This window comes from Numenius arquata, chromosome 7, assembly GCF_964106895.1.
Source record: "Numenius arquata chromosome 7, bNumArq3.hap1.1, whole genome shotgun sequence".
In the NCBI taxonomy this organism is placed as follows: domain Eukaryota; kingdom Metazoa; phylum Chordata; class Aves; order Charadriiformes; family Scolopacidae; genus Numenius; species Numenius arquata.
This window is the reverse complement of record NC_133582.1, coordinates 56,132,038-56,158,327: the sequence shown is the minus strand read 5'-3', so window position 1 is coordinate 56,158,327 and position 26,290 is coordinate 56,132,038. Positions and strand designations below refer to the sequence as shown.

At 40.2% G+C, this 26,290-nt stretch overlaps 1 protein-coding gene across 1 annotated transcript in view; it reads left to right on the top strand.

Moving 5' to 3' along the window:
- The window catches only part of HDAC9 (histone deacetylase 9), a 230,515-nt gene extending 214,781 nt beyond the window's left edge, over nt 1-15,734 (top strand). The window contains exons 22-24 of the mRNA XM_074150909.1: nt 469-553; nt 5,683-5,836; nt 15,695-15,734. Coding sequence (XP_074007010.1) covers nt 469-553; nt 5,683-5,836; nt 15,695-15,734 — 279 coding nt within the window. The remainder of the gene's footprint in view (nt 1-468; nt 554-5,682; nt 5,837-15,694) is intronic.
- Nucleotides 15,735-26,290: the final 10,556 nt, after the last annotated feature.

Here is a 26,290-nt window from a genome sequence, read left to right as displayed (position 1 = left end):
CAGCTGTGTTTTATGGTTTTCCCCTATAAATCTTAAAATGTGTAAGATGGTTAGATGTAATAACACCAGAAAAATAAAGATAATAGAACACTTCAGTTCCAGTGTGGCTTCAGCAAGGTTGTGTTTGGAGTGCCCAGCTGCGTATACAGACGCAGTGGAATTTGGTTTGTGAGGAACCTACAAAAATTACACAAATAACTAGCATTTTTTTTAATGAATAATACACAGACATGCACCTGCTTCAGAGACTCCATAGATTAGTCTTGCAGCCAATAGAAAAGCCCCTTGGAATTCAATTACATGGCTGGAAAACAGAAAACAAAATCATGGCTATACTTTTAGAACTGATACCAGCAAAATGTTAACCAGTTCTTGGGCTGAGCTTTTCCTGAGGATTAGATTGTTTCAGTTTGTTTTACTTCCCTGTGGCTTATTGAAAATTTATATTATTCTATTCTATTCTTGCAGCTGGACCCTCTCCCAGAAGATATTGTGCACCAAATCCCCAATATGAATGCAATAGCTTCTTTAAAAAAGACCACTGAAATTCAAAGTATGTTTCCAAGTTTGGGTTGGTGGGTTGGTGGGTTTGGGGTATTTTTTATTTTTAATTACTGTCATAGATGTTAAACTGTTGTTTCAGAGAGAAGAGCAGGCAAATGTTTTACGTATAAACCAACATGCTGTGTCTACTATGTATATATATATACATGCTTTTATTTTTGTTTCTTTGACATCCCCTTGATTCTGTACGTATTTAACCCTGAAAAACTAATTCACTGAAATTATTTAGAACTTTCTGCTTCCTGAATATTCCCAAATCTTTCCATTGCAGAGCAGCTTGGATGAAATAGATGTTTGTCAGTGAGGGCCAGAAACAGACAGGTAAATTAGAGCTCTAACAAATAGTTTCTACAGATTCTGTTTATGCAGCCCTTTACAAGTTACTTGCTTTAAGATGTATCGGAGCTTGAAATAAAGTTAAAAAGCTCAAAATGGGCACTGTTCCATGGAACAATGCTAACAGATAGATGATGTTACTCTGTTTCTAGTGCAGAAGGTACTTGATTGCTCCACTTGTGTGCCCTGAACCCAACCCTTTACTACCCAGATGCTTTAGGGCATTCCCTCTGGTCTCACTGAAAAATTTTGTCTTAGCCATCAGTTGCCTTAATCCAACTGAGCACATTTCCCTTAAATTCTCTAATCTTCTGCTTTCTGCCATTTTACCGAGACAGTGGGAGCTTCCTGACTTCTACTGTTCGCTGGCTCCTTAACAATAACAAATGGATAACAAATGTTTTCCTTCATGTTAGATGAATCACAAATAATTCATTCATCTGTATAAAATAAATGCAGTTCTTAAAAGGGACACTGCATTGATTATGCAGTAAGTATCAATCTGGTTTTAGTTGTAAAATGACAATTAAAATTCATTGTAGGTATATATTTCATCCTTCATATCCAGTAGTCACCCAGATATGCAAATGCTCTATGTAAATCAGCTGTATATGATAAATTCTAGGAAGTCATTTTTGCTGAGTGGCATCACCTATGGTAGCTCATTAGTTAGTATCTTCCTTAAAATTCCCTGTTATTGGTCTGGAAGGAATCTGCAAGTTATGGAAATTCATGTACTATGCAAGATAGAGCAGATTTGCAAATGATAATAAGGACAGAAAGCTGCACAAACATGAGAAAGAATATGCAGTTCTGTTTGAAATAAGACACATTCAATGAAAATGGATCTGAAACAGAAAAAGAGTGATTTGAGAAAAAAAACTAGTTAATACTGGCTCCAGAAAGGGATCATGTCTTACTAGAAACACACACAAATGATGGTAGTTCAGAAAGAAGGAATGGATTTAAGAACAAATATATAGTTTGTGTCTAAAAACATAGCTCAGAGCTCTGGAGAGTGCCTTAACTTTGCTTTTTCAGACCAAGCTTAGGTTTGAGCTAAGCTGGCACAGTCACAGCAGCCCAGTGGGCTGTTCTTCTGAACCTAAGCTGGGGTGCTCAGAGTCTGGAGTTCTTTATAGACAATATTTTGTCTTTTCTTGCAGCTATTACCTGAAAGGTTATGCCTATGTCAGTTTGTCTGGAGAGAGACCAAGTATTCGAGAGGAACATGCTCGGGTGACAGAAAGGAGTACTGTGGAAGTTCAGTGCAGCTTTATGGACAATGCATATTTAGATGGAATTAAGAGAAGCAGTTACATGTTGGATATTATAGGGAGTTATGCAGGCTGAAAAGCATTAGGCTGTGGGGCAGCACCTTGAGAGATACTTAGAAAGCCTAATTTGCTTGGATAATTGACTGCACTGAGTCTGTATTTCTGTGATCCAACTTTGATAATGAATATTAGCAATATTTTAGACAAAAAAAGTTCCTCCTCTGTATTTGCTGCATAAAATTGAAGCTACAATACTTAGTTAGACAATGAGAGGAAACAACTTTTTTCTAACTAGAATGGAATTTGTATAAATGTTTTGTTTGTGACAGTGATCCAAAGCTCCTTTGGAAATGTAATACATTTGGAAATAGTAGTTCCCACACCCATGTAATATGCTATTTCTAAACAATCCTGTTCACTAGATTGAATACCACCCCCAAACTGTTTTTTTCAAGCAAGCCATGGTACAGCATGTCCAAATCTATCTGTGAAAGGCAATTACAAATGCCTGTAACAGTGACAGAAACATTCATTTTTATTATTTCCTGGTAATAATCAGTGCTCCCACAAATCTTTGAGGGAGACTTAAGCACATTTTCATGCTGAAAGCCAAAGCATACCTAGAAGACTGATTTGGTTTCATTGTTTGTTCTTGCAAGCCGTGATTGCTCTTCAAGTTTTGTATGAATGAAACCAGCAGTATGCTTCATTCTTTCCCCTGAGCTCCACCAAGTTCTTCTCAATGAATGTAACAGGACCGGTAGAATTTCACATTCCAGTATAGCGCAGTGGAAATGGCATTCTCAGAGATGTGAGCAGTTTGAGGCAGATGCTTTTTGAGCTCGTTTAATTGTCAATCCACAGCATACCTAAAGTTTCTAACAAAACTCCTTTGCAGCTGCATGCTGTGATTGCTTCTCCGTTCCACAAGACTTTGCCTGCAAATCTTTTGGTTGAGCACACGCACAAGCCCTGTATGTTTTGTGCACAACATATAAATGTTGTTCGTTATAAAAAGAAGCCTGCAAAGTTGTTCTGCTTACCACAGATGTTCGTAAGGTACAGCTTTCTGATTTTAGAGAAAAAACTACTGTTGCTTTTTCACAAGTGTCAGAAAGCCCTCTTTGCATGAGGTACCCGCTGCTACCTGGATGCTGTTCCTAATTGGAACTGCTTTAAAATTTCCTCCCACAAACCACAAACACCGTGCCAGGTACTCCCTTTCTCCTAGACCCTCCACCGCAGCAAAGGTGCTGCCACCTGCCTCCTGGCCTGACTCTGCTCTCCCTTTTCACCACTGAAGCCCCTCTCCTAACACAATTCTTAGTGCAGGGAAACAAGGAAAATCACAGACCGCTTCGGAGCGAAGGGCAGTTAAATGGGCACAGAGAGCCCACCAATATGCTTGAATTGGCCCAGAGTTTTAGTGTTACAAGAAAGTCAGGATTCAGGGGGCAGCTGGTGTGCAAGCCTGTGTGTGAATGAACGAATGTGATGTAGCAATCCTCATGGATGCTGTTTTATTGTTGCTGCAGGAGAGCAACACAGTGGTAGCTGGTTACTAATATTTTATTTTATGAATAAGAGCCCTTGAAAACTCCAGCAGTGAACATGGGTTCATTTCTTTTATAGGCAAGAGGGGGTATTATTCCCATGCCAACAGATTTGATTTTCTTGCACATCTGTTTCTGCAACAAAAACCCCACCCACTCTGCGAACATTTAGCTCATAAATTATAGGGTTTGAATTGGGTGTATATTGCAAAGACTGACTTTTGCACATATGATCTGTGAGAACATTGTGGAATGCTCATATAACATTTTTGTTTGTTTTTAGTGTGTTTTTTAATGAATAGAGAATATGGTCTCTGAGCACAGTAATAATAGAGAATATTTTTGTCTTGTTTTTATAAAATTTGCCAGGCTCCAATCATTGAGCCTACTGTTATGTACATAACTTTTTAGCTGTGTCTTTCATGCTTTTGGAGCAAAGCCAACCTCCTAACACTTAATCTCAACTTTGTAGGATACTTAATACACTTTACATTTTATCCCCAGAAGGTCCCCGTTATTTAAAGATTCTGCTAACTACTCAAACGTGCACACTATTCGAGTTCAAAGGAACACACTGGCCATGCTCGCTGGTTGTTCTTGCAGATTGACTTGGCCTTTCATCTCGCAATGATGTTTTTGAATAAAGACATTTTCAGGCTTTATTGACAGCTGCTTTCTCACTGGAGGGAAAAGTTCATCTTTCGCAAAGCCTGAAACTGTGTTGAGAGCTGTGTTACCAAAGAGGGAGGTTTCAGCAGCCTTTGTGTAGTGCAGGCAGCACCACCGCTGGCCTGGCCTCCCAGCTGTCAAAGCCTCCAGCTACCCTCCGGATAAGCACCTCGACTCAGCCCGCTGCCCAGCTGCCAAAATCCTCCTTTTAGCCCTCGGAAAAGTCCCCTACTTGATCCCCTCTCTTTCACAGCTGTTGAAACCCTCTGTCTAATTCCCAGATAAGTACCCTGACCCAACCTCTGCAGCAGCTGCTGGAAGCTTCTTTCTAAACACTGAATAAGCTCTGGTCCAGAGCTCCCAGCCTTCCCAAAGCTCCTAATTTCCAGGTGTCATCCACCTGGCAATTAGTGAGCGCTTGGTGTGTCACTGGAGTGTAAGAAATACCTATGTAAACTCTTACTTGTTCACCTGATTACCACTAATCAACCTTTGCTTCTTAATAATGCTGCAGTAGGGGACCATTTTATATGTTGACGATGAGTCACCTGCCATTATTGTTTGCGTTGCTTGAGAAGCTTCTTGCCGTCTCTTCTGTTGCAGGCAGAAAGCTGAGAATACCCATGCTTTCAATCCGCTGCTGTGTTTTTACACAGCAAACCAGAAAGCTCTATTCCTGATGATACCTGGCGGCTTTCCAGCAACAGCCAGTTCATATATGAAAGTTTTAAATAAATTATTGTTCTAGTATACGCCCTGAGGTTGGAGGAGAAAGAACATCCAGGACTAACAAACCTGATTGTTCTGGCAACATCACTTCAGTCCGAGCTGGCATTTCTGACTTTTTTCCTTTTCAAGACAGTGCTGTGTGAGCACTTTGTACAACCGTGTTCATTTTTCTAGTCTTATTTGCTGTATATGCATCAACTGTCTGCCATATCAGAGCTTCTAGGTATTAACCCTGCCCTGAACTCCCTTCACCTTGCGCAGATAAGGCCAATAGCCTGTCTGACAGTATGGGTTCATTAGTCTGAGTGTTACTCCTCCAGTTTATTACCTTCTGGGGAAGGGTGTGACACAGCTCTTGGAATGAAAGCGCTTTCCAACTTGGCATTCTTAGGTTCAGAAATATACCTCTTCACTGCAGTCTGAAATTTCAACTGCACTGCTTACACCGCAGTGATTTTAAATTATAATCACTCAGTGTTGAACTAAGTGATTACTATGCTTGTACCACCATGCTAGCTAAAATTCCCATAAATTATTATGTGTGTTTTCCTTAGGCAAGTACTGGAAGTCAGTGGAGCCATACTCTGTGCCAGTGGATTGTGCTCTGGCCGAGTCTCAGAAACGAGAGAGGGAGGAGACAGAAACAGTGTCTGCTATGGCCTCTCTTTCAGTGGATGTTGAGCAGTGTGTCCCTCAGGAAGGCAGCAGGTAAGCACATGCAATTGTTGGAGAGAACAAGGCTTTGCTCCAGTCAAGTGAGATGAAGAAGACAGCAAGACTAAGGGTTGTTTCAAAATTATCTGCTAATTGAGGTACCTGGAATTTTTCATCCTTGGATTTGAATTCTCTCACTTAACCACTGGAAGCAGAAGCACTCTGTGCTAGCAGGTATTTTTTTGGCGTGTGTAATTCTTCACTGAGGTTCACGATTAGTACAAGAAACTTGTTTTCTCCCTGTGTCTAATGCTTTCCACTACATAAAAAGTGCCATTTCCATATGAGGAAAAATAGGCCTGATCAAGTGTAATCAACCGTATTCTTCTCATTGGAAGCTATTCAAACCTGTTTTAGTTTTAATTTTCTAGGAAGGCATTTAACACACGGTCAGATAAATTTAATAAGGATGGACTTAAATCATTATTAAATGATATTAGACAGGCATTAAAAGTTACTTCCCTGGAAGCAATGGAACAGTGCCAGTATAAAACTTAAAGCAATCCTGACCAGGATCAGGGCCAACATTTTCTGTGTACCAAGCTGAAGGTACAGCAGCAAAGAATGAGAATGCTGGTTTTTCCAGGTTGCCTGCTGCTTTTTAACAATAATGAAAATTGCTTTGAATTTCACAAATTGAAAAAATGATACAGTAACTGCTGTTGGTTGATTTGCCAATTAGAGATAAAAAAAAAGATATCCACTGAATACTATACCGTTTACAAAACAGTATCTCTTCAACAAGTTGTTAGGAGTCAGAAAAGCCACTTCAGAAGTTCTTGGAATTTCCCATTTCCTCATTTTTAAGACAAACTTTCTTGGCCTTCTCCAACAGGGGAAGACCCAAAATGCAGCAGAACCATTCAGTTTCCATCACACAGAAAAACTGGGGAGGGAGGAGAAAAGGAGAAAAAAGCCTTATAAGGAGACTCAACAGCTCCCCGCGGGCTGTGGAGCAGAGCTGTGCAACAACAGGGGAGAAAGGAGGGAGCTGTGGGTAGGCAGAGCGATGGTGGGAGTGGAGCCAGAAGGATCCATGGCTCCTGTGTCGTGACAGCTACTTGTTTGATTGGTTTCTTGCCTCTTGCATTGGCTCCGTTAATCAGAACTGAATTGATGGGCATCCGGGGGAATAGCGCAGTGCTATAAGCTATTGGATGCATTTGGGAGCAAATGTCTCTCACAACAGTGGGAGTGCTCACTCAGTGAGCTAACAGACGTGGCTCAAAGGGATGCACAGGGAGCAGAGCTAGCTAGTAAAGTTCACAGTATTTACATAATTACCTTTTCGACTGTAATTATATTTTAATATGCTATGGCTATTGTAGTGCAAGTATTATTGCAAACAAATCCATAAAACCTTAGGGAAGAATCCATGATGAACAGGGGATGTATTTTAGATTTATGAGAGTGCTAATCAGTGCTCATCTAAGGAATAATGTAAGGTTTTTCATATAAATTTTTGAGAGTTAAAAGACACTTCTGCTAGCCGGGGACAGAAAGGTGCCTGCTTGTGTGTGCATAGCTCTGAAATATAAAGAAGTTCGGTTAAAGTGGTGGAACTAATGCAGTCAAACAAAGAAAAGTTTTAAATTTTCTGAAAAAGGGTGTGGTTAATTTAGTGTATTTTTATATTGCTCGGAATAAGCAAGAATTGCATTTGTTATGCACCTCCACTCATTTAAAACTACAGCCATTGAGAGCAACTGTTGATCCTACATGACTTGAACAAAATAACCCTTTGACTAACACTGCACTTAATTATTGTATTTATTACCTACCTACTGATAACCTGTGACAGTTTCCACCCATTCTGAAAACAAAATTTCGGAGTGGAGCTGAGAGAAATGGAAAAAAACGGATGTGCTGAAATGTACACAAGTGGAATTCATGTGGCTGCCAGATTCATTACACTTCATCAGTTCTGGGCTCTTATAGGGACGAATCCGTTGTGATGAATTGTTCTGTGGAAAAATGGCTTCGTTTGAAATATCTTCTGTGGTGCTGTAGAGATTTTTCAGCAGCACACAAAAAAAAAACCTATGCACGCATGCGTTCCTAATTCTGTTTCCACATTCGTAACCCACAAAGAAGTCACCCAAAGCCAGAGAGTGACAAAAAAACATAAGTGCTGTCCCACGGGGCCAAAACTGATAGTTAGGTTTTCAGGATATCATTCTCTTTGTTTTCTTCCTGCTGAATGTACAGAGGAATATGGAATCAAAAATGGTGACTCTAAAGGTCCGATTTCGAGGGTCCTCCGAGCTGCAGGAAGACCTGAGAGAACCTGGCTGCACTTTGAGCATGAATGAAAGTCCAGCACAGGATCATAAATCCAGGGACAGATTCAACTTTGCACGCTCTGTTTTCATGCCAGTATATTTTCATTCATTTCCCGAAAACATGCTGTTCATTTCATAGACACATACCAATGCACACTGCAGTAATGTAGTGATGAGTACAGCTTTGCTTTGTCACATTTATGATGTTTGCTCTAATTAAGGACCAAGTATGCAATGCTCCTTCTCCAGCCCCTTTCTGTGGCGAATGACAGGGATGCAGGGACGTGCGCTCCAGGCTCTCAAGTCCTCTTGATAAGACCATTGCAGATGCGCCCCCTCCTACCTGCCTTGTAGATGGGAAGACCTGTTGCAAGCCTTTCCATTGAGTGTTCTTTTGGGAAAGTTGTTTGTGAGAGGTAGGGCGGGATCAGAGCAGAAAGTGCCGTGGCTGGCAGGGCAGCCTGGAGGGTTCGCTCATTATGCCAGAAGCTGATTTACTTTCTCTTAATTGTCACCATGGTCAGCCAGGCTGATAATTCTGGCCTGCATCTCTAACCCTGTTCACTGAACTGATGGTAGAGATCCTGTTGACTTCAGCTTTGGATGGTCAGGCCTCCAGCTGAAGAGAGCGGCAGCAAGAGTCTCTTTGCGGGAAACTCTTGCCAGTTATGTTGGAGGATATATTGGTGTTTGGAGTGAGATGACTCACTTTAAACTCAGATTTTGGGTAAAGCAGCTCTTTTCCTGGCCAACTCATATCTGACTCATTTACCACTGATGAATAAAGGATAAAATGCTCCTGGCTAAGACCCATCTTAAGTATTTCTCTTTCTTTCTTCTCTCTTTCTTTCTTTTCTTCAAGTGACAGTGCCGATTATTTTTTTATTTGATTTTCTCTGGCAGGCTAAATGAAGAAAACCGTGAAAAACTGCTACGCTTTCGGTGTTTTACCAAAGCACAACTCTGCATTTTAAGATCCAATTGAAACTTGATTATAGACTTCAGAAGAGAACAGATATAGAAAAAAGAGTTTGTGGACGGGAAAGAAAACATGCATGATGCTAACACAGATTTAAATACAGATGCAATTAAAGGAACAGGCATGCCCTATAAAACATTTCTAACTACCATAACTTCTGTGCGTTGATCACTGCTTATTCCCTATGCGAGATACAGATTTAGCCGATTAGAATTGTCCTTTGACCAGACACCCGTTTCAGAAATCTTGCTGTGAAAATATTCATTACAGTGCTCTCTCTGATACACTGGAGCTTCTGTATGTTTCTTCTTAAAATGGAAAAATAAAAGGGTGTGGAGTAAGATCTCTTGCACTTACTATTTTTACAGCAAACTAAATCTTGAGAATGACATTTATCAGAATTTGACTTTATGGCTCTCATTCAGCTGAGCATAGATTTTACCCAAATGGAAATGAAAACAAAGTGTAATTTTTAGATATTACTTTTAGTGTTGCAGAGCTACCAGTTGCAGTTTCAGTCACATTGCGTTATATGGATTATATTTTATACTAGAGTGACTGGTTAGATCATGGGGTACAGCTAGCTACCATCTAGGGTTACTTGCTGTGTTTGCGTATCAACTCAAAAAGCTTCACTTAGCATTTCACTACTTGGGTATCCACTTCATCTGTGCTGAGTAACATGCACCTACCTGGCCATAACCAACAGGATCTGCACTCACAGCCAGGCTCAGAAGCTGAAGAACAGGTTCTCCAGGTCAGGCTGCAGCCTTACGTTGCCCACCTTCCCCTCGTCCCCTGGTAGTGAGTCTGTGAGGAAGAGAACCAGGAGCAGAGGAGTTTGAAAGCCACCCTTGCCCTGGCGAGTTGGTAGATCTCAATAGCTGTATCTGACCCAGCCTGTGTAAAAGCCTGTGTAAAAGCCTGTGTAACCTGCCCGGGAATGTACTTTTCAAAGCTCTTTTTGAACCAACTTACCTCTTTGATGCTCAGGTAGTGGATCCCACAGCCTCATCAGCCATTGCACTTCTTGTTCTGTGCTCTAAACTTATTAACTGATAAATTCACTGGGGACCCCATAGTTATTGCATTGTGAGAAATAAAAGCAGCTCTTTTCTCACTTGTAGTCTCTGCCCCATTTCTGGTTTTAAAGGCTTAATCTGTCACAGAATCACAGAATCACCTAGGTTGGAAGGGACCTTTTAAGATCATCTAGTCCAACCGACTAAACAAACAAAAAACAAAACAAAACAACAACAAAAAAAAAAAACACACACAAAAAAAAAAAAAACCACCAACCACCAAACCCAACAAAAAAACCAAACAAAAAAACACACACAAAACACCACCAAAACACCACCCAACACTAATCCATATCCCTGAGCACCATGTCAACTCCTCTCTTGAATACCTCCAGGGATGGTGCCTCAACCACTTTCCTGGGCAGCCCATTCCAATGTCTGACAACCCTTTCAGTAAAGAAATATTTCCTAATATCTAACCTGAACCTCCCCTGGCGTAACTTGAAGCCATTGCCCCTTGTCCTATCATCTGTAACTTGGGAGAAGAGACCAACCCCTGCCTCTCTACAGCCTCCTTTCAGGTACTGTCTCAAGGCTCTGTATTCCTCCTGGTATGAAAATAATTTCTTACTGATGATTCTTGCCCATCTCTGTGCCTTTTGTAGTTTTCTTTGAGATGGAGCAAGAACTGCACACAGGAGTCCAGGTGTTGGGCACACTGTGGATTTACACAGTAGTTTAATGTTGGTTTTTTTCTTGTTTCTGTTGCTCTCTGCTCTTCTACCATAAACTCCAAGCTCTCAGTTGTGGCCACCACTGTCTATAAACAGTTAAAGCTGTCCTCCCCCCTGTTTTGTGTATTGTGTGTTAGTTTGTGTTTGTTTACCTTCTTTTCTGGTGTTGGGCTTTAGAACTGACCTAATTTGGCATCATAAACAAACATTATCACCTAAATCTACTGGTAGTCTGCCAAGTCTTTTGAGATGTGTTGGAGAATCCCTCACCAATATTATTATGTGTCCTACTTTTGGTTGATTGTTAATCTATAAGATGACCTTCTCTCATAACTTAAATTCATCAAAGTATTTGGATAACACTGATGGAAGACTTTCTTTGCACAGGGATATCATTTGATCCCTTTTCCTTCATTTCCTTCAGAAACTTCTAATAAATTTGTAAAGACTTGGTTTCTCTGTAAGTGATAAGACATAACTCTTACCCAAATTATTATTACCTGAATGCTTACTAATTCTATCATTGATAATATCTGTTTTCAGTTTCCCCAGACAGGCTCACTGTATCTCCTGTAGTTACAAAAATGGGAATTGTATTTCTTACCTTCTCTGCCTCTGGCGCGGATGCTGAGTTAAGCAACAGAATGTGCTCAAAAATTATTTCTTTAGCAACATCAGAATTGCATTCCCCTAGAACTCAGTGAACAAATATCATCTGCTCTTAGCAATTTGGCAATGTTTAATATATCAGTTTGTTCTAGTCCTGATTCAGTTTAAGGTAGTTCATCTGCAAATAATAAAATCTCCCTGACACTTCTCTAGTGAACACAGATATAAATAGTTCATTTTGCTTTTGCGGTCTACCTTCCTTGATGCTCCTTTCATGCTTTGATCATTTCTTCTGATGTATTTGAAAGATCCTTTTATTATCATTTTTTATGCCTTTAACATGTTGCTCTTCAGACTCTCCTTTTGCCTGCCTCACTGAGGGTTTACATTTAACTTGCCAGAGTTTTTACATTATTTGCCTTATTCTGACGTTACTTCTTCTTTTGAGTGTATACGTGTAGTTCCTTATTCTGCACTTAAACTATGATGGCTTTACTTTTATTTCCTTTTTCTTTGATCCATAGAAAGTCTATCTTTACTAGGATACACACTTACTCAGGATCTCTTATATGATGTCTTCAGACACTCTCCAAATCATCTCCATGGTATAGAAATCTGCCTCTTTTTCCCCAGCTCTCAGCTACCAGAGGATCACTTTTCAATTACAATGATCTTCCCTGAGACAGCTGAGTTAAATTAGGAACAGATTATGGCATAAAACAGCCATACCATGCCAGAAAATCTATCTTTTGTTCAGCAGTTTCTGTGACTTGGAAACATACCTTGAATTTTTATTTTTATGTGTGTGATGATGTAGCTATGAGGAATCTCTGTAATTCTAATTTAAAAAATAAGGTAAAAGAAACTTTTTTTTTTTTTTTGGATGATGTACAGGATTTATTTGTATTCTTAAATAGTGACTTTTTTAAAGTGTAGATATGAACTAGTTTAAATAATATTCTCATTAAATAATATGGTTGCCATTTATTCTCAACTGCCACAGAACAATACTTAAGATGTCACACGTTTTGCCAGATTTTATCCATATGGTGGGATTTTGCCTCATCTATTTCTTTTGTTTTGAGGTTTAAACAGAATCATTTTGTTTAGTGCAAAGTGAGTACCTCATTCTGCCATGGTGTGAGTTGGATATATAGAGAGCTATGGGTGAGCACTTGTTCTGGTACACCAAAATAAACAGAGCAAATGCAAGAGGGCTCTGCTCCTTGGAACTTGCAATTTAAATGAGCCACAGTGAAGCCTTAATGCAAAATCACAGTTGTGATTCTACAATCACTGCGGTCCCGTTCAGCGTCTTTGTGGATCTGCTGACCACACGGAATCAGTCTGGATCAGACCCAGCCTCGCAGCTGCACCTCCGAGGAACCAGTCAGAACATACAATATGGGATGGTTTGGGGTTTTTTTTTGCCTGTTTTATGTTTTTATGCCAACTTCTTGTCAGCTACAGGAAGACTCATTGAACTGATGGAACAAACAGTGACATAACTGAGTAAAATAAATTTGACCTGTCAGGTTCTGCCCCCTCAATTTTTTTTTTTTTTTTGAGAAATTTTGATTTTAGCAGAAAGGGGCATATATTAATTCAGCGCTTAGTGTTATGTGACTATGGTGTTTTTCTCTCTGTACCAAGGACCCTAAAGCTTTACTGGCTCTTGCACAGAACTCTGGCCTAAGCTGTTATCCCATAAAAATATATGGTTTTAGTGATAAGCCATTGCATAGATCTAGTGAATTCTCTGACACTAATAAAATTAAGTCAAAGCATGCACATAAGTCCTCAAAGGGAGACTGGAGAAGGCTGTGAGAGCAACCACAGTGAGAGACAACAGCTGGATTCACCAGGGCACCTTAACCTCTGATCCATTTCCAAAAAGGGTCCTACAACTTGCACTTGCATGTAAAAATTTCTACTAGTGCTTGGGCTCTGGCTGATGGAGAATATTCACATTTTGTTGGAATATATTGGAATATATTAGAATATGGCACTCCAGGTCAGTTCTGACACTCAGAAACAGCCTCATCAGTGAAAAAATGCCCAGGACTAAAACCCTGAATAAGATCATCTCTCAGTTGTACTATGGTCACGAGGATGTCATTCCCAGAAGCCAAATACATGTGAACAGACTGTTGTACATCCTGCTTCCCTAGTTCCTTATAAACAACCCAAACTCCCCCTTTCACTTCCAGAAGATTTCCAGAGCTCCACTCCTTCCTGCTCTGCCAATATCTCTTTTTGAAATCTATTGAAAACTATTTCTTCTCCTTCATTCACTTACCCACAGCAAAACCTGAAAACTGAGCTGTCATCTGCTTCCAAATTATTCTCTTCCCAGACAGACCCATAAGGCCCTGGATGTTTAACAAGGGCTTATTGCACTTTTGCGTTACACTAGAGGACATGAAGGTCTTCCAAAAGTGGTTGGAGAAGGTGGAATCACGTGGTCAGCACAACAGCAACATACAGCATCAGTATGAACTCTTCACATGGTGCATGAGCCTTTATCACACCTGAGGACCTCAGCAAGTGGACCTCAGCTCCATCCCACGCTGGCTGCCACTGTGTGGTCTCTGCTGCAAGCCAGAACAATGCAAGGGGGGGAAAAACAAGAGAAGACAGTGATGATCTCGGTCATTTTTGAAAGAGGTTCTGCTAAACATTTTTATGCCTATCATCTTGATAAGATCTCCAAGCTTTTATTGCCTGTCAAAGGGGAGGGATGTCCTGCTGCATCTGCACATGGCAGGGAAGTGCTCTCACCCCAGCACTGCCCCATCCAAAGTGGCCTTCCCAGAAACCCTGCTGCACCTCGCTGCTCAGAAACGAGGGCACTGCAGTGGTTACTGTACGTAGGAAACACTCTCCACCGTGTGGTGAGGAACAAAAGATTTGAGATTTATAGATTTGTAATCTTTTAGGGTCAATAACCCTTTGGAAAGTGGGTAGTCTGAAAAACATCTTCTTTTTCATATATCATTCATCTGACATATTTTTCAACATACTAGCTGTGATCATTCCAAATCATAAAGGAATAACCTGTATAAAATCATTTAAAGACACACTGCTGAATTTTTCATTGGGAAAGACTTTAATAAACTCCAGATTCATTTAAAATTCTCTGGCTTCCTTACTGAATAAACTACCAAAGCCCATGCAAACCCCCATTAATTACTTTTTTTTTTCCATGGGATCTCATGAGTTTGTACTTTCTGAGGGATATCTTACTGAAGCCAGTTATTATACTGGCTTACAAGATTTAACTGGTGAATGTCTCATTTATTAATTTGCATTTACTTTTTGCTCTCCCCTCATTTCAAAATTGCTTGAAGTGACTGTTTGTACGGAGATCTTAAGCTCGTTTGTCACATGGTATTCTGCCAGACTGAAGTGAAAAACGGTTTATCTCCAAATTCTTGTGCTCTTCAATAGTCAGGTCTCACCGTGATCTCAGATTCCTATTTTATAATTGCCAACATAATCAGATGCAGTAACTATTCAGATACAAGGAATTGTGGCACTTACACCAGCTCAGCATATGTCCCCATTATTTTCTTATTGGTAGTTTTAAAGAACTCATGATGCCTAAAATGAATATTTCCCAGAGGCTTTCAATTAAAAGATATACGTATAATCTGATTCGTTATTATTAATAGATACTTTCCGTATGACAGTGATCTGCTGATCAGCTTCAGAATTTGGTCTCGGAGGTTGCAGGCAGGCAGTGCATTTGTGAAAGTACAGAATCAAAAATCAGAAGACTGAAGAAGAACTCCAGAAGACAAACTATTAACTACTTGGCTACTAGTTAACTATTTTGCTTTAAGGGTATGGGGATGCTTGAAAAAATAAATGCACGTATTTTTAGTTGCAAAAGCTTGTAAAAGAAAAGTATCACAGCTATTTTTTTCATGAAATTATTTTACTCTGTTGACACAAAGCATGTACATTTCTGGACAAAAAGTTATAAAATATTCTGACATATTTTAATATAAACAGGAACATTTTCAGTGATTGCTTGGATCTAAAATGTTTTTCCACTTGACATTTGTTTATACTTCCTAGGAAAGAAACTCTATTTATGGATAACTGAATAGCACAAATAAACATCAGAGAGAGCTGAAAAATCAGCTTTGATTATGCATGAAAATCTACAATGTCATTGTGTACTCTTGTGCCGTATTCTGATTGCCTGTTTATTTTTACAGAGCTGCTGGCGAGCCCATGGAAGAAGAGCCAGCCTTGTGAAGTGCCAAGTCCTCCCTGATATTTCCTGTGGGTGACATCATTGTGTATCCCCCCAAAGCACCCTCAGACATGTCTTGTCTGCTGCTTGGGTGGCACAGATCAGATGGAACATAAACACTGGGCACAAAACTCTGAATAGCAGCTTCACTTGTTCTTTGGATGGACTTGAAAGGGCCCTAAAGATTCCTTAAATGTAACCGCTACAATTCTAGAGTTACAGTAAAACGGGCTTGGGAGAAAGAGCCTAGAGCATGCTTTTTATATGCTGTTTGACCCGCTCACCAACATAAATTATGAAATAGAGTATTACAAAATTCTACATGATAGATTATAGATACGAGAATTGCAACAGCCAGCAAAATACTCGGTAAACTCCATGAATCACTTTCTGACACTTTTTACTGGGTACTTTTTTTCATACTGTGTTAAATTGTTAATAGAATCTGTTTTCTTTGCTCTGTGTAATGAAAAAAAACCAACCCCACCTTTATTTTACGTGCTATTTTTTAACCCCGTGTAATGAGTTCTTAGCTGAATAAGTGAATGAATAAGTGAAAGGTGTGTAAATTACGATGAGAGATTTTAGCTAAAGGGAAAGCACTTCTTATTGTACTATAACTCCCCCGAAGTACTGTGCTTGGTGGTGCTTTATTTTCTTTTCCTTTTTCCCGGCCATCCCTTCCCATTTCATGTAATCTTTTCTATCATAAAAAACAGATTCACGATTCTCTAAAATGAGCGATCTTCTGCCTTTAAAAAAAAAAAAGTGCTGTACCCTCCGTAGTTGACAGTAGCTCTCACCATATGTGCAGCAGAGATCAAGTAGTCCCTGAAAAATGGATGGCTTCTCAAATGTGTTTTTAGTTTGTTCCAAAATGTTTCCGCGTCCTGACTCTTAAGAGCAGCGATCTTCAGTAACTGCGTGCAGCTCATTTGAAGCTCAGGTGTTTCTGTGGAGGTTGTGTTGGGGGGTGTTTTTTACAGGTCGTCATGTGAATACGAACCGATTCTTTTATGTAGTCCTGCACCGAGAGAACTGATGTTGCTTAAGAAGCTTCAAAGGGTTTAGGCTTTATTTTAGATCCCCAAAGTGCAGCCCGATCTCCCTGCAACGTGACTTTAGCTGTTTAATTCCATGTTTGAGAACGTAACATAGAGTTGTGCCTTTAGCTGATAATGAACGCTTAAACTGTTACACGTGTTGCCTTACCGTCAGAGAAAGAGATAGGGCATGGATGTAAGACTACTTCAAATGAGCAAAACTCTACTACAGCAACTTTTATTTTGTTTACAACTTTCTCACCTAATGAACCCTGGGAGATACCTTGAAGTATTCGACTTGTAGTATTTGATAGCTCGCTCAGCTTTTAAAAGCAAGTGATGTTCTTTTTTATATATTTTCCAAACTCCAAAAGATATATTAAAGCCATAAGTGAAGACTGTCATGCTTTTTATTCTGAAATCTGAAAGGAACCTTAATTAAAACAAGATTTTGGGGAAGGCCATGATATGAAAGATATGGAACAATATGGTTTCAGTTATAGGCAGACTCAAACCTGTAAATCAAAGATGAAAGATTTCACTCAAATAGAATTATATAATTCTCTTTTGTTATGCAGTCAGACTATATCTTTCATGCATTTGGGTTTGTTTACGATTAGCATTTTAATTTTAAAGACTTTTATTACTTATACAAAAGCTCTCTGCTACAAGTTAGAAATCTGAGGCATGCTTTGAAAAGGGAAATCTAAAAAAGGAATGTCATTTCCTATAATGTGGAGTAAACTTTTATTCTGAAAGGCTTACTCTAAAATGGATGTATGCCCCTCAGAAAGTGAAATAAAATTCTACCCCCCATTTACAAGCCAAAAATCATGCTCATTTTAGTAATGCAAAGAGTCCCAGCAGGCTAAATTAACTCCTGGTGTAAGCCACCTTGCCTGACTTGGGGCTGTTCTGAAGGGGTTGTTCACATGACTAAAGCAATCAGGAGTTCATCCTGTATTTTCAGCAGACTTGTGATGGCAATCTGGCTTGCAATTTTCTTGTGGTCATCAAAGAAGTTTCCCTTCAAGGAAACCAAGGACCATAGCTGATGAGTTGGGTAATTTGTAGAGCTTTTCACATTTTGAAATAACGGCTGCTAAATTTTAATTGAGTGAATAGTAAGATCGTTTTAAAACTAACGCCACAAATGCACAATCTGCTTGTGTCCTTAGCTCGCATGAAACTAAATATGAATTGCAGCCTGAAATGTGAGTTACAAACTTTACCAATTAAAGTCTATATTCTGGGGTGGAAATCAGCTAAAGCTGTCCTTTGTAGCTGGAAATGCTTTTAAAATTCCAGAATAATTTGAATTAAACCACATGATAAACTCACACTTATGCATTTGTAGGGGTGTACTCCCAGACAGACATCTAGTCATGCGATTGGTTACAGTTAGGATCATTTGGATAAGCAAATGTGCAAATAAACTGCACACAGATTGTGTCCAGAGCTCTGTTCTCACTGAAGTCAACAGCAAAATCCTCTTTGATTTCAATGGGAGACGGATCAGGCCCTGCTTTTTTTTTTTCCCCCTTTAAGTCCAGAACACCATTACTTTTTGATTATGTCATTACAAGGCACCGTACAGCCCTCTGGGAAATGATCGAGGCTTATGGTGAATATCAACACTTCCTTCAAAGCAGACCTGGGCTTTCTGAGAGGGCAGTTTCACTTGCTGCTGTTTTCTTCTCACAGTATTTTTTATTACCATCAATAGCTCCCCATGGATTACAGTTAAAATATCTCCCAGCAATTTTAGACATACTTCCAGGGAAATATTCACATACGCACTCTTAAAAATGCCCAGTTTCAGCTGGATTCAACAACAAATTCCAAGAATTTCAGAAAGATGCACGAATTGCATGTTTCTCCATTTCTAATGTCCAAATTCAGAGGCTTAAGAGCTGTTTTTGAAGAGACGTCACGGTCTCAAGTCTCCCGTAGACCTCAGCTTAGGCTGGGGAGATTGACACCTCTGAAAATTAAGTCCCAGATATTTCAAGCTGGCTGCCAAAATATCTACATCTGAGCTTAGATTACTTCTAAAAATGAACTGAAATGCATAAACGAGATGGGGTTTCCGCGTGCGATTCCCCGGAGAAGGTGAAGCTGAGGAGGTGTCAGAGAGCTCTGGGAGCCAGGGTCACCCTCTGCCTGGTGCTGGTGGCACAGGGGCTGTGGGGCAGGCAGGAGGACGTCCCCCAGCACCACCACCCCGGGCTGCCATGCCTGTGAGCAGCAAAGCCTTGCCTCGTAGGGGAAGCGTGCAGGAATTTTCCCCCTGTCTCTGTATCAAGGTGTCCCTAAGACACCAGCCTTTAGAAGGAGAGATGCCTCAGCAGCAACGTGCTTGCTCCAGTTCATATTCTTTCCTAGTGCTAAGGACTAGATACTAAGCTCATTGGGGCTTTTCTTGTATTCTTGTATTTTCCTTGTATTCTTAGGTCCTTAAATTCATAGTAGAAACTGAAAACTAAAAAGTTATGTGACTCAGGACATTAAGAAAAGAAATCTTTTTATCCAGGTTAATGCTTTTACCTGGGCTGGAATGGGAACAGCGACAAACAGTAAATCTCAGAACTACTAAAACCTAAGAGTGTCTTGCACTTCATTTTCAGATTCTGTGTGCGGGAATTCTGCATGTGCTCATTTGGCTTTAATATAATCTACAGCAATGAAGTGCTTGATTATATGATCCTTTTTCAGGCAAAATTCCTAGCGAGCAATCAAAGTTCATGGGAATTTTGCCAGTGTAAAGATGACGGAATTAGTCCCTTTTTTTAATTAGGTACCTTCCTAATTTTACTTTCAGTGAAAATGAAGTGAACTTTCCAGTGAAAATGATCCCAGGCAAGTGAATCTGAGGAAAAGAAAATCCTTAAGCTATCTTAAATAAACATCATAAAAGAAAAAGAAAATAGAAACAGCTGTTACACAAACAAAGATGGCTGTTCCTTTACTTTGCAGAAATTCAACAACGTGCTGCCAGCTGAATGAAAGTGGCAAAACGAATCCCTCTCTAGAGAATGCGGCATTTGAGTTGGTGTCTTATCTCAGTGCAGCCTCCCTAAAAAGCTGAGAGTCATAACCAGGGATGAAATATTAGAAAGGTTTCACCACTGCCAACACCAGAGGGTCCTGTAGAGAACAAGAATGCAGAGACTGACTAATTTGTGTAGACAGACAGCAGGACACTTTCAGGGCAATGTGTCTGGGACGAAGAATTAGAGGGAACTTTTCCAAAGGCAATGATGGCTGGGAGGCAACGAACTTCTATGAGCTTACAGGGGCAAGGAGGTGCCCGGCGAGCATTTTTTCTTTGGGAGAGACCCCCTCCATCCCACCACCGTGCCCACATGCATGCAGACGGGAACCTCGCTGTCCATGTTTTTGTCCTCATCAGCATCATCCAGGTGTGCTGCCCTGACAGGTGGGCTCTGCATTTGCCCCAGAAGTCATCAGCCCCCAGCACACACTTCATAACATGACTGATAGGGGAGATTTTTGTAAATTTGGGGGTTTTTCTCAAAAGTGGCCTTTCCAGAAGTGTAGCAGTGCACGGTTGTTTTATTTTAAAAGGTCACAATAGAGCTTTGTGAGCCATTGTACTTTTTTTTTTTTTTTTACAGACTCCATATGGAAGTAAAACAGAATATGTACATGGCGGGAGGGGGGGACCTGCTGGGAAAGAATTTCTCTTAAATCAGGTTTCTGCTACCTGCTTTTCATCCTGGATTTGGAGGAGTTTGGATTCTTAATTATCATTTCAATTTTTACTTTGTCATGTCACTCACTTTGGTTTTTTACCTATAATTGAGTTTATCCTTGTAGCACATAGAAAACAACCAAATAAAAGTCTGTCTTTTCTGACAGATGCCCCTGCCCTTGGTGTGGGAATGAGAATAGCTTATCTTTGTCACTTCTAGCAGCAATTAAATGCTTCATTTTTGTGACAGATCCAAACTAGAGTGGTATTTTATGAGTACGATTTAGCTGCCTGTCTGCTGATTGTTAAAAAAAGAAATTGTGAAACTCACATTCCTCTCTAACCTCAAAAGGGACCCATTTTGATTTTAACAATGTAATATTTTCACTTGATCCAAAAGGTTTTTGTCCCATGACATCTTGTTACTAGCTCGGTTTTAGTCTCTAGCAAATAACACACCACAGAGAGCAAAGAGAGAAAAGGACATTCCAGCAACTATTAATTATATCTCTTCTGCACAATCCTTCATCCTCTTCTGGTGCCATGCTCTGTGGTTCAGCATATTAGAAGAGTTTATAGCAAAATATAAATTGTTCTGTGCCATCAAAGATGCTACTATTCGGATGCTAATTAGCACACTGTGAGTTGGGCTGTAACTTATGAGGAAGACACGCTCCTGTGTGCATGGTCTAAAGGCAAGTGACGCATGAAACCGATGGCACTGGTCCTGTGCAGTGAGAGTGATTCTGTGCTAAGATCTCCACACATCATCCCCCTCCCGACCCTGTGCCTGCACGGCCAGAGGCACATTTGCAACAGCAGAGCCGTAGGATGCCCTGATTCAAAGACCACTGAAATCCCTTCTCTGGGGAGAGCCGGGAGACAGCCAGAGAAGAAACCTGACTTTGCACTCAGCCACCCACAAACAGTAAAAAAGCAGAGATACGGATCTGAACTCAGCCCCACATCCCTCTTCCTGATACGAAGTGCCAGCCCTGCTTCTAGAAAAGTCTGTCTGAAAGAGCATTGACACCAGTGGCTGTATTCTGCTGGCTTCAGCGAGCTTCAGGAGGGTGTACGCACCAGCTGTTATGGGAACGGATTCATACTCATGTCTCTTGCTGCTTAGTTTACTGCTATTTTAAATTCCTTGATCGGCTTAATATTCCAAGTTAGGATGCAGTAGGAAAGAATAAAGCAATACTTGGTGAAGTCATAACTAAAGCTTTCAAAGCAAACTTATTGCCGTGGGTTTTTACACTGACTTTTTGGTCTAGGGACGCACAGCTGAAATGTCTATTTTTTTTCTTGGGAAATTGATGTTGCTATCTGTTTCTATGATAAAAAACTCCTTTTGCTCAGAGCACTAAAAGTTTATCTGTAATTTGTCTTTCCAGGCAGAGGAGATTCTAAGGGATAAAGCATCAGTGGGACCGACCCAAAGCGCAAAATTTTTAAAGGTCAATAGTAATATTTCCACAAGAGTAAATGGAACCTGTGGATTATTGTTATTATTCCTGATACATTTTTGTATCTGAGAGCATCCAATGAGTAATGTTAAGTAACATTGTGCTCCAAAATGTTGTTGATTATAGATATAAGAGCATTGGATTGGCGTGAAATAGTTTTCAACCGAGTTGTTAAAATCCCCTTTGTTTTGTGTTTTGTATAATTCTTTGGCTATAGTCTTGTCCTAGTGTGAATAAAAGCTATTTGAAGTAAGCTTGTTTGATACTCTGAGCTTTTTTTTTTTTTTTTTTTTAATCAGTGCTAAAAAGAAGTGGAGCTTTGAACATGCCACCCTGGTTGGATCATAGGAATCTGACTGTTAAAATATAAAGGGCGGAGCATGGCGAAGCTGGAGTGCATAAAAAAGGAACCACAAATGTTAATGTAAAAGTAATGTTACATAGCAGGCTAAAACCCACACAAAGCAGAGCATTGCAGAGCTCCGGCTTTAACACCAAGCTCATATTCTATAGTTCCTTTGGCTCATTGTCCTGAGGCGTTGCAGAACACATAATTCTCCTCCCAGTGAAACAGTTTAAATAGTACATGCGCTGTTTTGAAAGCTGTAAGGCCCCCGCTTTGTGGGAGGTGGGGAATATCCAGCAGGCTGCAGCAATACTCTGGACCACAGTACCGCGCCAGCCCTGCTGCTGTAAAACTCGGAGCTGTTACGGTGATACAACAGACCCGTTTCGAGAAAGGCACCCCCACAAAAGCGGTGGAGCGAGGAAGGACTGGGTTTGCTGTGAGAACACTTTGATCACTTGCACGTTGTCAAAAGTAGCGCAGAGATTTCAGCCTCTGAGATCGCTCCTGCGTGCGGAGCTTCGTGCGCCTCGACTGGAAAGCTGAGGGGGCAGAAGGGCAGCTGGGAAGTACAGGCACTTGATTTTCACATGCAAATCCCTACCTCCTGGCACCTATCCAGAGGTGGATTAAAACCAAAATGAAGCCAAACAGCACCCTATAATTTTAGCTTTATTTCATTCTTCAGAAGAACACATCCTTTCGGAGGGGGGAATGGACCCCAGCCCCAGAAACCCATAGCTCCACTCCAATTAATAAAATATTGTTTGAAAATTTGGATGTGTAACATGTAATTTCCTTGGCATATTTCAAAGAAGTTCCATGCCCAGAGGAGCTTAATCTATCCAGTCTATCTATCTGCTTCTCTGCTTTGCTTGTTTCCTGTGATTCCATTGTGATAAATTGCAGAGCCCTGTGATAAATTGCATTCATCATGTCTTTCTGGCTGCCTCACCTGCATTTTGTACATTAAACCCTCTCTCCTGGGACTACTTCTAACATTCCAACCTTGTGAGAGGTTCCAGCTAGACACCGTTTCTGCTTTAAAATCAACCTGCCACAGAAATGACCCTGCTTTTGAGAAGTGGAGTGGGTTTTTGGAAACCTTCAGGCTAACAATGCTTCTAGGAATCTCCTGTAGGTGGGTGGGAGTGAATTCTTCCAGATTCCTTCTCTCGTGCTTTTTCACTGCTTCCCCTGGAGATCCTCCTCCCCAGGAAAAATCTTTCTTTCCACTGGCAGCTTTGAAAGGAGTAGCAAGAGTTGGATGGCTCCTTGTCAGAAAGGGTAAACAGTGTCATAAAAGCTGGATGGGTATGTGTTGAGGCATTGCTCTTCCTTATTTCTGCCTCTTTTCCCTGCCAAATGAGAGGAGGATGATGTTAAAATTATGGTTTCAGCATGCTATTGAGATACTTTATTTTTAAATTTTTTTCAGCAGAGAAGAGGTTTTTTTTCTCTTTGCTATCTCAGTGGCCTGGGTGCTGTACTTGGTTCAAACAAGAACTTGAGACTTGGAAAGTAGAGTTTCTGGATTCTTATAGCATCCTTCTCTGGACTTGCCTATAAAAGGGAGCGGGTTCAGTGAAAACCCAAAATGCAGTTCTGTGCTTTACTAGAAACTGAGTAAGGGCATGGGTCCAGGATTTTGTGCAAACTCCAGCTTATTTACTGCTCTTGGCTTGTATACTTCTTTAGGCTGGGCTTCTCTGTCCACTTATCACTGAAAAATACCCAGCCTGTTATGACTGCCACATTAATGTCTTCATAGACTATTAATAACTAAATAAAGCATTGCTGGTAACATCCCAGATTGCCTGTTTTGTGGTATATTTTGCTCACAAGCAACATTGTTTTACATCATTCAGATCATTATAGTAGTTGAGTGCATTGTTCTTTAACTGGCGAATCTAATTAAATACTAGCCTGTGCTAAAGTTATTAGGTGTTACCAAAACAAAATATCCATCAATCAACCAATCAAGGTAAAAGCATGCATTACAAATATTTATGTTCCCCCAACTCAGTACAGGTTCATTTTCCATACTCACAGTACCTAATCTTAGCTGTGACAGAGTCCCAGCCTAACTACACACAATTCTACCAGACCCTACACAGCAATAAAGGCTGGGAACAGAACCGGGCTCATTTGTAATAATTTCTTCTCAATTTGCCTTTCATTGTCTAAATTCTGCTCTTCAACGTTGGCTATGCAGCACAAGCAGAACAGGTCTAAAATTTTTCTCAGTATTTTAGATAATTAATTCTTGAGAATCTTATTGGAACATCTATAGTTAATCCAGTATATTGTTTATAATTAATCTAGTCTTGTTATAATTGATTTGGTCTATAAGCAGGGATAAATTAGATGATTCCCTGTTCTAGTCACCAAATTCAGCAGAAAAAAAATAACAACTGATTCTTAGGAAATAATACCAAAATTAATTATGCAATTATTTCTCTCATTCTCATTTCTCTCATTTGTATAAGATCATTTGATATGATCTTGCACAAATATGTATGACGTTAGCAAAAAATGCAAACGTGTATTGTCTGTCACTAGATCTAATATGTAGCGGTTCTGTCTCTGCCACCTCAGCCAGAAGGAACCAGTCCCGTCTCCTTCTGAGCTACTGCCTGCAGTGGGCGTCTGGGTTCGTACTGAAAGTTGAGTACGTCGTTTAAGAACAGCTGCAACATCTGTAAACAGTGAAAAGGACAGAAAATGGAATGAATATGTGGACTCCAGTTATCCTTTAAAATGTCCAGCAAATTATTTCGTGAAAAGTATCATCACAGTGTAGTATTGCCTTGCAATGAAATCTTTGGAATTTTTAGGAATATTGGATGCTGAAAAACCTCTCTATCTTCATTGACCTACAATAGCTCATGTTGCTTCCTGTAGAGCCTGTATCTGGGAATGTAAATCTAGAGTGGTATCAGATAGTTTCTCCAGAATCCTCTTTATAGTGTCAAAATGTGTATGTACTCATGATTGCTGCCCTTTTCTCCCCTGTAGGGGTAAGGAATTCTTTCTTTGATTACTGGTTGGTGGCACAGAATGGAATGAGTGGTTCTGGTCACAAGTCATGATTGCCCAGACTCTTATCTAGATCTTGCTGCTTCTTAGTGTTGCTGAACATATCTCCCATGGGAATGTAAGTAGGTTATTGCCTGAGCTGGTAAAGTCTACTAAGAATTGATGGTGGCAAGCAAGCATATGGCTGCACAGAATTTTTTTTCTGGGGGAGGGGGTTAGGAGAAAAATATGCCAGAAAAGATATTATTGTTATTAGTGCTGAAGGGCTGATGAATGGTCAGTACTAGCACACACCATGTCTCTCTTTCTCTTCCATTTCAGTAGGAAGTAGGCTTACTCTGAATAGCAAAATGGCCCAAACTGAATTACTTTGTTAGCGCTTTTTGAAACTGACTGGACTGAAGGAATAACTTTATTTCAGTGGCACTCAACACGAAAATCCAAGATCCTTGTAAACACCCAGGGTTTCATCCTCACAACAGCCACAAAAACGGGCCAGTTGTTGCCTCTTTTCACAGGCACGATTATAAGAGTTTTTCAAGGATCCACAAAGAGCTTGTAGCTGACAGAAGAATCTCCTGAGCTACAGTTCTAATGCCAGCACCCAGACAATCCATGTGACTATATTTCTTCCAGATGCCTTCACACTATAATGTAAGTGTGTGTGTATTTGTGACTTCAGATGCTGAATCTGCCTCTTCTAATTTTAGCTCATTGTTTTGAGCTTGCTTGTTCTCTGGCATGTGTATTACTTACTGGAACATTGCTAAAGAACAAAAACTTTTATTTATTTTTTCAAAGAAGACTGTATGAGCGTATAGAGGAGACGTGGGATTTTTATGAATCATATCCTGTAGTTTACTTGTGTTTTTTTTTTTTCTTACTTGCTCCCTCCTTTTTAATGATCTTCACAAAACAGAGAACTGTTTGGATTGTGTAAAAATCC